The following is an 11,475-nucleotide window of genomic DNA, read 5'->3' as shown; positions in this document are numbered from 1 at the left end:
AATTTTTTTTAATATTTTATTTTATTATTGAGACAGAGAGAGAAACAGAGCATGAGCGGGAGAGGGTCAGAGAGAGAGGAAGACACAGAATCTGAAGCAGGCTCCAGGCTCTGAGCTGTCAGCACAGAGCCTGATGCGGGGCTCAAACCCATGAGCCGTGAGATCGAGACTTGAGCCAAAGTCAGATGCTTAATCAACTGAGCCACCCAGGCGCCCCCAACAACTACATCTTCAAAGGCCCAATTTCCAAAAACAGTCACATTCTGAGGTCCTGGGGTAGGGGCAGGACTTCAACCTGTGACAAGTAGCCCTGACCTCTTGATTCTAAACCCTGTGTCTTTGTCTCTATGATGCTGGTGCTATCAAGGAAAGATTGGGACTAGTCTCGTTGAGTTCTGAACTATTTGGTATCAAACATGTATAGAGCTATAGCGAAGGAAATCAGACTGTAATTAGGAGAATTTCACAGGTGTGCGAGCATAATTGTGTGGGATGTTAACAGATATTGACGGAGGACCAGTTGCTACAGATGATGGCAATACAGAGCGCCTGGGTGGCTCAGTCGGTTAAGTGTCTGACTTCGGCTCAGGTCATGATCTCGTGGTCCGTGAGTCTGAGCCCTACTTCGGGCTCTGTGCTGACAGCTCAGAGCCTGGAGCCTGCTTCAGATTCTGTGTCTCCCTCTCTCTCCCCTCCCCGACTCAGGTTCTGTTTCTGTCTCTGAAAAACGAATAAAGGTTAAAAAAAATTTTTTTAATGATAGCAATAAAAATCTGGATGTTCTGGTTTGCCAAAGAATCTGACACCCCAGTAAGCTCCCCACCACTGAGATTAAACTTTGAAGCCCCTTGGTTTGTTGTGCAAAGTATCATGAATGGAAACTGTCTTTTTCACTTCCTACGGGGTTTCTCTCTCTATCTCTTCAGTGCTGTTGCATTATCGTTGGCATTTCTAGCAGCAGAGTTCTTTAATTTGAAAAACTTGAACCCTGACGGACCTAGTTCTGACTTCAGTCTCAGGCTTGTTGATTCTACATAGCTCTTTCACTCTGTGGTCTCAGTTTTCCTTACAGAAAAAGGGAGATACAGATATCTGAAGCAGGCTCCAGGCTCTGAGCTGCTCCCCATTTCACAGAGATGTGATTTGGAGGTTGTAGGCATTAATTTGTAACAGAGTGGACTTCAGAAAGGCCCTTTTTTCCTCACTGAACGTGGCCTTGAGAAAGTGTGATGTTGCCTTCCTGAGCCTCAGTTCCCTCATCTGTGAAATGGGGATAGTAATGCCTACCTGAAAGGGCATTTCGAGAAACACAGCAAGAACGTATGGAAAGCATCTTGTGTTAATCCTTGCATACTTTAAGAGCTCAATAAATGTTGGCCATTGATGGATGATAACGATCATGACATTTTTAAATTGTTGACATTATTAACAAGAGGTGGCTTTGGGGACTGTCCTGAACTATTATTCTGTCCCACAAAAGGAGCATCTGCCTTAAGACTCAGGTTAGCGGAACAATGTGACGTGAGGGCTAATGGAAAGAGGTGTAGGGTTTAGGATAATGTATGGAAATGTAACTATAGAATGAGGTCTTATTCTTTAAGCTACATACTACATACCTACTGAAATCTCAGTATGCGCCATAGAGCGGACTTTCTCCAGCTGTTACACGTGCACGTAAATTGCCTGGAGACCTCTTTAAAAGGCAGGTTCTGATGGGGTGGGTGGGAGCAGGGTTGGTGCCGAGGCTGCACAGTTCTCTCGAGTTCCCGGGTGATGGTGATGCTACCGTCCCAGGTGGGCTTGGAGCAGTAGGGCCCCGGAGCAGACGGTAAGGCTGAGTAGGCTCGCAGTTGGTTTGTAAATTCCACTACTATCAACCAATGGTTGTTTTCTATTGATTTACATTAAACTTAAGAACAATTTTGTTTTCATTTCTCTTTTTAAATTGGGAGGGGTCTTGCTACTTCCCTGTCCTGGCCTCTCTGTCTAGTACTTATATTTAAAAAAAAAAAAAAAGTAAGAGGGGCGCCTGGGTGGCTCAGTCAGCTCAGGTCATGATTTCATAGTTCGTGGGTTCCAGCCCCACATGGGACTCTGTGACAGCTTGGCGCTTGGAGCCTGTTTCCAATTCTGTGTGTCCCTCTCTCTCTGCCCCTCCTCTGCTCATGATCTGTCTCTCAGAAATAAATAAGTATTTTTTTTAATTTTAAATAATAATATAAATTCTCAGAAGACCCCATCATGTAGGTACTATATTTACCCCCCATCTTACAGGTATGAAAACTGAGGCACATGTAAATAAAACAATTTGCTCAGACCACTCACCTAGTGCTTGAGAATCAGGATAATTTTAGGAGTTATTTGAAGGAACCCCATGTAGATCCAAGCCCGTAGGAATTGCTGGAATAGTTTGCTCTAATTTATCAGTTTTTGTTCTTTCTGTTTTGGTTTCATCACATTGTACACAATGCAGCGTCCACCCCGTTAGGGCCAGTGACTGTGGTGTTTATCAGAAAGGCAGTCCCAGACTTCCTGCAGAGACCTGGACTTGTGGACCCCACACCGTCAGCCCAGCTGTGGTTTGCTAAGTAACAAAAACTCTGAGTGTGAAGGTCACAGCAAGCTGGATGGATCCCGCTTCCATCCCAATTTGAGTGTAAATTCAACTTTTATCAACCAAATATTATTTATTTTTTTAAATGTTTATTTTTGAGGGGGAAAGAGGGAGCACACATACAAGTGGGGGAAGGGCAGAGAGATGGAGGCAGGAGGATTCAGAGCGGGCTCTGTGCTGACAATAGAGAGCCCGCCCGATGCCAGGCTCAAACTCAGGAACCATGAGATCATGACTTGAGCCAAAGTCAGATGCTCAACAGACTGAGCCACCCAGGCGCCCCGCCCCCCCCACCAAATATTATCTTCCATTGATTTACATTAAACTTCGGAAAGTTCATTTTTCACTTTACATTAGCAGGACTCTTGCTCCTGTCCTGCCCCCACCTCGTACTCTAAAAATGCCAACATAAGATGAGGAATCAGGGTCAAGATAAGACTAAGAACAAGAACAAGACCACCGGCACCCCTGCAAGCCTGCACTGTGCGGCTTTGGGCAGTTCTGGCAAGACCTGTAGTCAGGGCAGACCTGAGTGCGTCCACGGACAAGGACAGGGGACCCGATGTGGTGGGCTGTGGACGTGGCACTTCGGGGACAGCACGTGCGCTGGAGAACGCTGCAGGGGGCGTGCGCAGGTGTAACCCCTGCCTGAACCGCTCACTCTTCCTGGGACCTGGAACGGGCCACTGACTCACTGACCTTCCTTCTCCTCCTTTCCAAAATGAAAAGATTGGACAGGATGGGAAGTTTTCAAAGGGCGTGTTTTGTTTTTAGCTGCGCAACTCTATCGTCCAGCAAAGGCTCATCTGGAAGCTCAGAAAGTCAAGCAGACCGGTGGCGGTTTCTTCGGTGGAAGTTGGGGTGGAACCCAGAATCAACCCTTCACCCCCAGGCCCTGGAAAGCCTGATATTTCTGTATATGAGCTTCAAAACACCTGGACTCGAGGATCTAAAGGGCCCCCCAAGTCTCCCACCCTCTGGGTCTGTGTGTCTAAAGGAATGGAACACTGGGTGTCTGGAGGCTTCTGTTTGCAAAGGATATTTGACTGCTAATGGGTTGACCTCAGTGGCTAATGTTTAGGAAATCTAAAAACATTTAGCAGGGCATCCTCAGTGTTGGCTCATTTTTTAAGAAATTTTTAATGTTTTATTTTTGAGAGACTGAGAGAGAGAGAGAAAGAGAGCGAGTGGGGGAGGGGCAGAGAGTGAGGGAGACACAGAATCCGAAGCAGGCCCCAGGCTCAGAGCTGTCAGCACCGAGCCCGACGCAGGGACCAAACTCGTGAACGGTGAGATCAAGACCTGAGCTGAAGTTGGACTCACAGCTGATGGAACCACCCAGGCGCCCCTGTGTTGGCTTATTTTGAAAAGCTTAATGCATGCGGTTGGGTTTTTTTCTGTGTCATTAAAACCCCTTAAGCTAGACTTAGCCTCTTTATTTTTTTTATGTTTATTTATTTCTGAGAGACAGAGCATGAGCAAGGAAGGGGCAGAGAGAGAGGGAGACACAGAGTCTGAAGCAGGCTCCAGGCTCTGAGCTGTCAGCACAGAGCCCAACGTAGGGCTTGAACTCACAGACGGTGAGATCATGACCCGAGCTGAAGTCGGACGCTTAATCAACTGAGCCACCCAGGCACCCCATAGACGTAGCCTCTTGAATTTGGAACAGGGTAGAAAGATTTTTGTTTTGATTTTTGGTGATATTAATAAAACTGTGATACATGTAGTTACAGACTAGGCCAACTCCCTTTGGATTTTCAAATGAAAGTTGAAAGTGGGCAGAGACAAAGCATTAAGACTTTCAAAAGTCAAGGACTTTTGACTTTCAAGGAAAGTCTTTGGAATAATGAGTTTGCAGGAGACCATAAGTAAATGGTTACTTGTATTAGAGACTAAGTATGAATGTTTTACTGTCAGTAAACTGTTAAGTAGGTGGGGTCATACAGAATGTTAAATTACATTTAAAGTGGGGCGCCTGGGTGGCTCAGTTGGTAAAGCGTCCGGCTTCGGCTCAGGTCATGATCTCACAGTTCATGGGTTTGAGCCCCGCATCGGGCTCTGTGCTGACAGCTAGCTCAGAGCCTGGAGACTGTCTTCGGATTCTGTGTCTCCCTCTCTCTCTACCCTCCCCTGTTCGTGCTGTCTCTGTCAATCAAAAATAAATTAAAAACAAAAACAAAAACAAAAAAATTTATAAAAAAAATAAATAAATTACATTTAAAGTTCCCCAAAGTAAGCTGGAAAGTTGAATCAGTCAGCGGTTTGAGGGAGCATTCTTATCCTTATTGAAATGTGGCCTGTTCCTCTTCCCACGAACTTTGCATGTAGCTTCCGAAGCTACGTGGACCGGCTTGGGATGGCACACAAGGTCCAGGCGAGATGGGATGGGGCAGTATGGTAACACTGCCAGGGCAGGCTTGTGTCTCGTAGGTGTTTATTCCGTTTTCTTGCGTCGATACATAGCACAGTCGTTAAATATGCCTCTTCATTCTCCAGCGGCGAAGCTCTGTGTGAATACTTTGCAGCTACTGTGGTCACATATCACTTGTGGGCCAAATGGTAATTAGCATAGAAATTACAACAATCCAGAGGAGCACTTGGGAGGCTCAGTCAGTAAAGCCACAGACTCAGGCTCCGGCCACAATCTTGCGGTTTGTGAGTTCAAGACCCACATCGGGCTTGATGCTGACAGCTCAGAGCCTGGAGCCTGCTTCAGATTCTGGCTCCCTGTCTTTCTGCCCCTCCCCTGCTCTGTCTCTGCCTCTCAAAAAATAAATAAACATTAAAAAAAATTTTTATTAAATCCAGACTCTGGTAAAGCATTATGACCTAACCTAATGTTTGATCCTCTTACCATGAAAGCAGGGTAGAATCTCTTCATTCTGGAGTAACCTTCTTCCTTTCAGACTTTACCCTCCCCACTTTTTCAAAGGCACAGAAAGATTGGAATCCCCCGATTCCTATGGTTTATTTGTGTCAAATGAGTCCCTGAAGATAAATGCCTGTTGCTTTTGCAGGGGATACAGAATACCCTTGACTCCCATTTCCCAGCTTGGCGGGTGGGTGTGAGTGAGGTCAAGGCAGATGAAATGATAAGGGGGTCAGGAGAGAGCAAGTCCCTGGCTGTCAACCCCTTAGCTATGGGTGGGCAGCGTGGAATTCTGTTTCTGCTTCTTCCCTCTTTGTTTCAAAAGCTTTGCATGAATAACATCCTCGATACTGGGTAGGTGGTAATTGTGGATTCTTTCAGCAAGACCAGGGGGAGAAGCTTGAAGATGTTCAGACTGAGTCGTCACATCATGTCTCACTATAGTCCCTGCTCCTCTGCCTGTAAGTTGTGACCGTGAGAATTACTTCCTCTCTAAGCTTCATTTTCTCATCTGTTAAAGAGGAGTTAATAACACCCTTCTTCTAACTACTCACCTTCTAAGGTTGCTGTGAGGAAAAAATGGAGTCATGTAAGAAATGCTTAGTCCTTGGGACAGAAGAACCGTTAGGAAAATATTAGCCCCATTTTGGGGTCGTGGCGGCAGATGGTAGGAGGCAGCATCAGGCAGTGATGAGGAGAAGCATACGGTCAGGTGATGGGTCCCCACGGACTAACCACTCTGTCCCATCCACCTTATCGTTTCATGTGGGGGGGTCCAGTTTCTGTGTGCTGGAGATTTCATCTCAAATCCTTTTCGACATAGTGGCCAAAAAAAAAAAAAAAAGAAAGAAAGGAAAATAAAAAGAGGAAAAGAAGGAGAGGGAAGGAGGAGGAGAGAGAAAAGAGAGAAGAAAAAGAGCTGATGGAAAATAGGGGCGAACTCTGTTCTCTCTCCCCTCTTCTGATATAGATAGAGCACGTATTAATGGCCCACTTTATAGATTTGGAAGACAGCTTGGTGATTTGCCTAGGATCGTTAGTGAGTTAGCAAGAGCCCAGTCAAGAATTTGGGTCTTCTGGGGCGCTTGGATGGCTCAGTCAGTTAAGCTTCCAGCTTCGGCTCAGGTCATGATCTCACAGTTCGTGGGTTTGAGCCCTGCATCGGGCTCTGTGTTGACAGTTAGCTCAGAGCCTGGAGCCCGCTTCGGATTCTGTGTCTCCCTCTCTCTCTGAACCTCCCCTGCTCATGCTCTCTCTCTCTGTCTCTCAAAAATAAATAAAAAATATTAAAAAAAAAAAAAGAATTTGGGTCTTCTGCCTCTCCCTGGTCTACTGGGTGTTGGTCACCATGTCCAATGGGCATGAGGTGTGGGGACCAGTCTGCTGTGACGGTTCTCTCCTCACTGCTGCCTTAGCCGAAACAGGTACTAGCCATCGGCTGGGTCTCTTTGTGAATGAGATTAGTTCAGGAGAGTCTCATACAAATAGAAGATGACTCAGAAAAATGATTCTTTTGACATCAACAATAAACCACATGGTTTTCAGTATTTAGACTTTTTGCAAAAAAGCATTAGCCGCCTTTGGGTGCATGCTAACTCTTGTGCTGCTAAACTCGTGTTTTGGACCAACCCGTCCTAATTCCAGGTGTGGAGGTGACTGGCATTTCCTTTGATGTAAGGAGTCCCCCTGAGCTGTTTTAGTATTTGTGAAGGAATTTTTAGCATGGTCTCTGATTCAGAATCCTTGTGCCCAAGCCCAAGCTGTGGGAGTGACCTTGGGCAATTTCTTGATCTTCTCTCTGCTTCAGTTGCCTCATCTGTAAGGTGAGAGATAATAACAGGGCCTGCCTCGGAGAGTTATAAGAACTTCGTGAGCGAACCTCTCTGTTCAGTGCCTGCAGAGAGTGAGCTCAGTAAATGCGAGCTATGGATCGTGGTGAAGCTGTTCTGTTTGCAGTTTACGAGGCTGATAGACATGACCATGTGTAATCTGCGTTGACATTATCTTCATAAAGTCCATAAAGTTTCATTTCCCATCATAAAAATAACCACATGGGTCCCACCTGGAAATCATAAGCAGAAACTATGACTTGATAGTTGTGTACTGTCAAGACCATTTCGAGGTTCAGCCACCATCAAGAGAGCTTTGTGTTTAAGAGCTTGGTGAACTGAAAGTTCTTTTAGTTCTTAAAGTTGATCCTTCCGATGGAGTCGCATAGCTGAGCTTGGATTGATGCCAACTCTCTGGGCTTCTAACAGAGTTATCATCAGAACCCAAGCTCAAGGGAAATGACAAATCAGGTCTTAACTTTTTTTTCCCCCTCTGTCTTTCTAGTTAGGGTCTGGAAGGGTCTTCTCCCTTATTGAATATGACCTTTGAAGAAATGTAGTTTTCATCTTTCCCAATGGAATCATTTTTCTTATGGAATTCAATTTGCTTTACGGTTCTTTCTCTTCTGCCGAGTTTGAAAGGTGAGGTCAGGGCCCCATGAATGTTTTGTGACTGATACCTGCTATTTTTCTGTCTCAGCTCTGGTCATAAATCATATTATGGTAGGCTTCATCTCCTAGGTCAGGTCTTTTAACGTAATCTGTTGTGAGATGTGCTGTTTGCCTAAGAACATGGGCATCTCTGTTCCCAGAGTGTGGTAGCATCACTGGAAACCACAGCTTACCTGCAGACGGAGCCAGACCCCGTGGCCCGTTGAAGCCCCCCAAACAGCAGGGCTGCACGTTGCCAAGCAGAATTGACCTGTCTGTACATTCTGTGCGGCCTTGAGAAAGTCCCTAAATTTTTCTGGCTTTCAGATTTTTCATCTCTGATGCTATGAAAGGAGTTCTCTCAGTAATCCCATCTAGCATTCTTCTTCCTATGAATGGTGTTTTCCAACCTCTGTGTTGTGCTCGGTTATGATTTGGGCTAGGATTAAAGTTCTCTGGCCAAAAATATTTAGGAAATGCTTGTTACCTTTATTCTTCTCTTACAGAGTTATAAGGCACACATGCCTATTAATGTCTCTGAGAAGCCCTGTGGTTAAGAAACCTAACAATGCAGGGGCGCCTGGGTGGCTCAGTCGGTTAAGTGTCTGACTTCGGCTCAGGTCATGATCTCACGGTTTGTGAGTTTGAGCCCCGCGTTGGGCTCTGTGCTGACAGCTCAGAGTCTGGAGCCTGTTTTCAGATTCTGTGTCTCCCTCTCTCTCTGACCCTCCCTTGCTCATGCTCTGTCTTTCAATAATAAATGTTAAAAAAATTTAAAAAAAGAAACCTGTCTAACAATGCATAATCAAGCATTTCTTGACTATCGGTGAATATGCAAATTAAAGCATTTTTTATTTATTAATTTTGCTGACAACCGCTTTCCTGGGAAGAGTTCTGAGGGTTCTGAGGGAGACACTTGTACCCAGGGTCCCAGATGACTGAGTCATGTACAGAAAAGAACACACAGCCATAGCTCTGATTTTTAAATGACCTTGTAAGAGTACCATTGCTGTGTTAATTAGAAAATCAGTGTACATTTTATTTTATTATTTTTTTAAGTTTATTTATTTTGAGAGAGATGGAGACAAGCACAATTGGGGGGGGGGTAGAGAGAGAGAGAGAGAGAATATCCCAAGCAGGCTCCACGCTGCCAGCACAGAGCTTGATGCAGGCCTTGAACCCATGAAACTGCAAAATCAGGACCTACGCCAAAACCAAAAGTCAGACACTTAATCAACTAAGCCACTAGGATTCCCTATCACTGTACGTTTTAAACAGTTTTTGAGCAATTGGTTTCTGGATTCTAAGAAATCACAAGTAACAGAAGTCAAATCTGGGGGGGGTCATGGCTTGGAAAGAACTACTTTATTGGCTGACTGTTCGAAAAGTCAAAATTTCAGTATTGGCTTGTCCCCCACCCCTGGCCAGCCCTGTGTTGCAAAAGGGAAAGAATCCGTGCAAGTTGCTTCTAAGTAGAGTCCGGGTTAGCTTCTCCACTCCACTTGGTTTCTCCTTTCCCCTTTCCTTTAAAACCCAGTACAAATCAGAATCTAAGATTTCAAGGGAGTAGGAAAAACCAGCTTCTATTACATTTGAAATGAAACTAATTAAAAAAAAAAAAGTTGTGGTGGGGCATCTGGGTGGCTCAGTCGGTTAAGCATCCAACTTCAGCTCAGTCAAGATCTCATGGTTTGTGAGTTTGAGCCCCGTGTCGGGCTCTGTGCTGACAGCTCAGCACCTAGAGCCTGCTTCAGATTCTGTGTCTCCCTCTCTCTCTGACCCTCCCTTGCTCGCACTGTCTCTGTCTCTCTCAAAAATAAACTATTTTTTTTAATGTGTCATGAAAGACTTCTGTTCGATCGTTCAGTAAGAATCTCAGGACACTAACCAAAAGCCATCAGGGTGAGGCCTGAAATCCCAGTCATGAGAATGTTAGGCATTGGACGTAATCAGAAGATTTCAATCAATGTGACTGGCCTTTTGGCAGCAGCTGACATAAGTCAGCGCTGCAGATGCCAAGCATTTTATCAATGAGTGGTCCAGTTGTGATCCTGTGTCTGGCGCCTGGTGCTCCGGCCAAGTCAGGAGGACGTTATCAGAGGCACAAAGTTCCAGGCAGGGGCCTGGACTAGGAGGAGGGCAGATGGGGTAATCCAAAAGCATGGCTATCCCGAGAGCCGTTTCAAAACAAAACCAAAAAGCTGCTGAAACAAGGAAGAAAGTGAGGTGGGGACATGCAATTAATCAAACTTTATATTTAAACAAGTGGTCGTGTCCTCTTTCCTTCCAATGGGCAGATAGATGATGGGCTTTTGATTACATTAACATCAAAGAATGGATGTCGGTGCTTGTGCCTGCATGGCAGTTATTAAATGTTTTCCCTCACACTTTAAACAATTAGGCCCGTTTCCTTCCTCTTAGCCGGTAAATGTATCTGATTCTGGGGATATTTATCCTAAGTGTCTCGTTCCATTGAAACTGTCTCTTGCTAACGTTTCCAATTTGCAAAAGCCCTGGTGTTCAAAAAAAGCTGACTGTGGGTGGCGGGTAATCCAACCCAGCATCAGGGCATTCCAGACCAAAGGAAAAAATGCCTCTTTCCTGAGCCTTTCCGGATGAGGTCATTGTTTTCAGACAGCCTGTACCTAATATAAACGGGCACAAAGTCCATGGCTTGCTTCATACCAGTGTTTTGTCAGGGAACAACATTGAAAGCCATGAGGGATAGTCGGGCTGCTAGTGAAAGGAACCTCCTCGACTTACAATAGTTTTGTTAAATCCTTGTACTGAAGAAAGCACTCGGAATCCAGCTGGTGAGACAGTAATTCATTAAGTGGAAAAAGGAGGCAGAAGGCTTGGGAAGATCCATCTTGTCTCTCTTTGTCTCGTGTGTCTGAGTTACTGTGAAATGACAGGGACCAGAATCTGGATTCTGGATGGTGCAGAGTGGAGGAAAATCCGAGAACTATGTGGGGTGTGTTTTGATGGCGGTTTCCCAGGAAGGATGCTTTCCTGCAGGTGTGATTTCAGGTGAATGGATGTGTTCTTAAGACTGGTCTTTAGAATTGGTAGGAGACAGAGCAGCGAGGGGGTGAGGATTCTGTACAGGAGGAAGGAGCTAGAATCCTGCAGGAAACTTCTCGTTCTTCCTGAGCTGGCTGCGGCACACCCTCTGGATGGCACACCCTTCTCTGGAGTCCAGCTCAGCCCACGAACTCCTGGGAGGAACGCCAGGCCACCAGCCTTTCCTCGGAGGAGTGGATGTCACCCTTCAGTGTGCCCAGCCACCTTGCGAAGAAAAGCTGAACTCTTAGCTCTAAGGTTTGTGCCTGTTAATGACCTGGGAACAGACTGAGTTCATGGATCCTCACCACATGGTTGAAGACAACCAAGGTTTGTTTGTTCGTTTTGTAAACTTGGCACCTGTGCCATCTGGGAGAGGGGCACCTGGGGGGCTCAGTTGGTTAAGTGTCTAACTTTTGGTTTTGACTCAGGTTTGTCAGTTTTGACTC

At 45.6% G+C, this 11,475-nt stretch overlaps 1 protein-coding gene across 20 annotated transcripts in view; it reads left to right on the top strand.

Annotated features, from left to right (window-relative positions):
* The window catches only part of ABLIM1 (actin binding LIM protein 1), a 293,495-nt gene that overhangs the window by 73,618 nt on the left and 208,402 nt on the right, over positions 1 to 11,475 (top strand). For 4 of the 20 annotated variants that reach the window (XM_029932621.1, XM_029932632.1, XM_029932623.1 and 1 more), the window contains exon 1: positions 10,677 to 11,356. The exons of 1 other annotated variant lie outside the window; for it this stretch is intronic. In XM_029932621.1, coding sequence (XP_029788481.1) covers positions 11,299 to 11,356 — 58 coding nt within the window. In that variant the 5' untranslated portion in view covers positions 10,677 to 11,298. Of the gene's footprint in view, positions 1 to 10,673; positions 11,357 to 11,475 lie in introns of those variants that run through there. 15 more of the 20 variants (XM_029932631.1, XM_029932636.1, XM_029932626.1 and 12 more) reach the window with 7 other exon arrangements.

The sequence above is a fragment of the Suricata suricatta genome, chromosome 2, assembly GCF_006229205.1.
Source record: "Suricata suricatta isolate VVHF042 chromosome 2, meerkat_22Aug2017_6uvM2_HiC, whole genome shotgun sequence".
NCBI lineage: Eukaryota > Metazoa > Chordata > Mammalia > Carnivora > Herpestidae > Suricata > Suricata suricatta.
This window is presented reverse-complemented; position numbering and strand designations above follow the sequence as displayed.